The following is a 998-nucleotide window of genomic DNA, read 5'->3' as shown; positions in this document are numbered from 1 at the left end:
GAGAATTAAAGTCAAATGCGACCGAAGCCACTTCAATCAGTATAAGACACAATAAAACCCTAAACCCTAGAAGACACAATAAAATCCCCAATCCTCAACATACTTTGAAACAAATACAACCCCAAAAATCTCATAAAACTAACAAAATCAACAAAAAAAATTCAATTTTTTTTCCAGATAACATAATATCACAAAAACAAACAATTAAAATTCAAACAAAATCAGAAATCCATATATAAGTACGACAAATTCCAAATTTCAACACAATTTCAATATTCCAAAAAAATAAACAAAAACCCTAAAAACAACAACTAGGGTTTTAGCCAGCAAGAGGCGATGGAGTTCCAAGAATATTGGCCTGTTGAGATTCAAGTTCATTGATCTGCTGTTCACGGTCCATGGCAACGATGAGAGGAACAACAAGTACAAGAAAACTGGTTCCGACGATCCATGCCGCTTTGCCGGTGCTACGGAGAAGCTTCTTCGCAACGAAGGTGGCGTCGGAGCCAGCTTCCTTTGTGCGGCGGATGATAGGGTGGTTGCAAACCCTAGCGATTGCTGATGATTGCTTTTTCGCCATTTGAGAGTAGAATGAGCTGTGACTGTGAGAAATAGAGAGAATTAGAAACACAGGTTGCCCTTCCTCGAGACCAACTTTAAGGTGAATATTTATTTTGTTTTATTTTTGGGTTAAATATGTTTTCGATAGCTATGGACGTATCAACTTTCCGTTTTAGTTCTTTTAAATTTTTTTCTTCAACTTTTAGTTTTTTAAAAAAATTTGATCCTCATTTTAGTCTCTTCTTTAAAGTAAATTCATATGTAAAATTCATATTTTTGAATAAAATTTTACAGAAAAATTCATAATATTATAGGAATCTCTCCGAAAAAAATTATAATTTTTTAACAAAACATGAATTTAATATGAATTTTTATATTTTAGAAATCCATATTTAATTTGTGTTTTGTTAATAGATTCTAATCTTTTTTGGGAATTT

The 998-nt window shown here is 32.2% G+C and overlaps 1 protein-coding gene across 1 annotated transcript; it reads right to left on the bottom strand.

Annotated features, from left to right (window-relative positions):
• Positions 1-204: 204 nt before the first annotated feature.
• LOC146954238 (mitochondrial import receptor subunit TOM9-2-like) lies at positions 205-656 on the bottom strand. Its single transcript, XM_085715428.1, has one exon. The coding sequence runs from the start codon at positions 578-580 to the stop codon at positions 320-322; it is 261 nt and encodes an 86-aa protein (XP_085571554.1). The 5' UTR covers positions 581-656; the 3' UTR covers positions 205-319.
• Between the last annotated feature and the right edge of the window lie 342 nt (positions 657-998).

This window comes from Medicago sativa, chromosome 1, assembly GCF_051527215.1.
Source record: "Medicago sativa cultivar Bolivia chromosome 1, Bolivia_mono, whole genome shotgun sequence".
NCBI lineage: Eukaryota > Viridiplantae > Streptophyta > Magnoliopsida > Fabales > Fabaceae > Medicago > Medicago sativa.
Note: the sequence above shows the minus strand (reverse complement) of the source record. Positions and strands in the feature narration are given on the sequence as shown.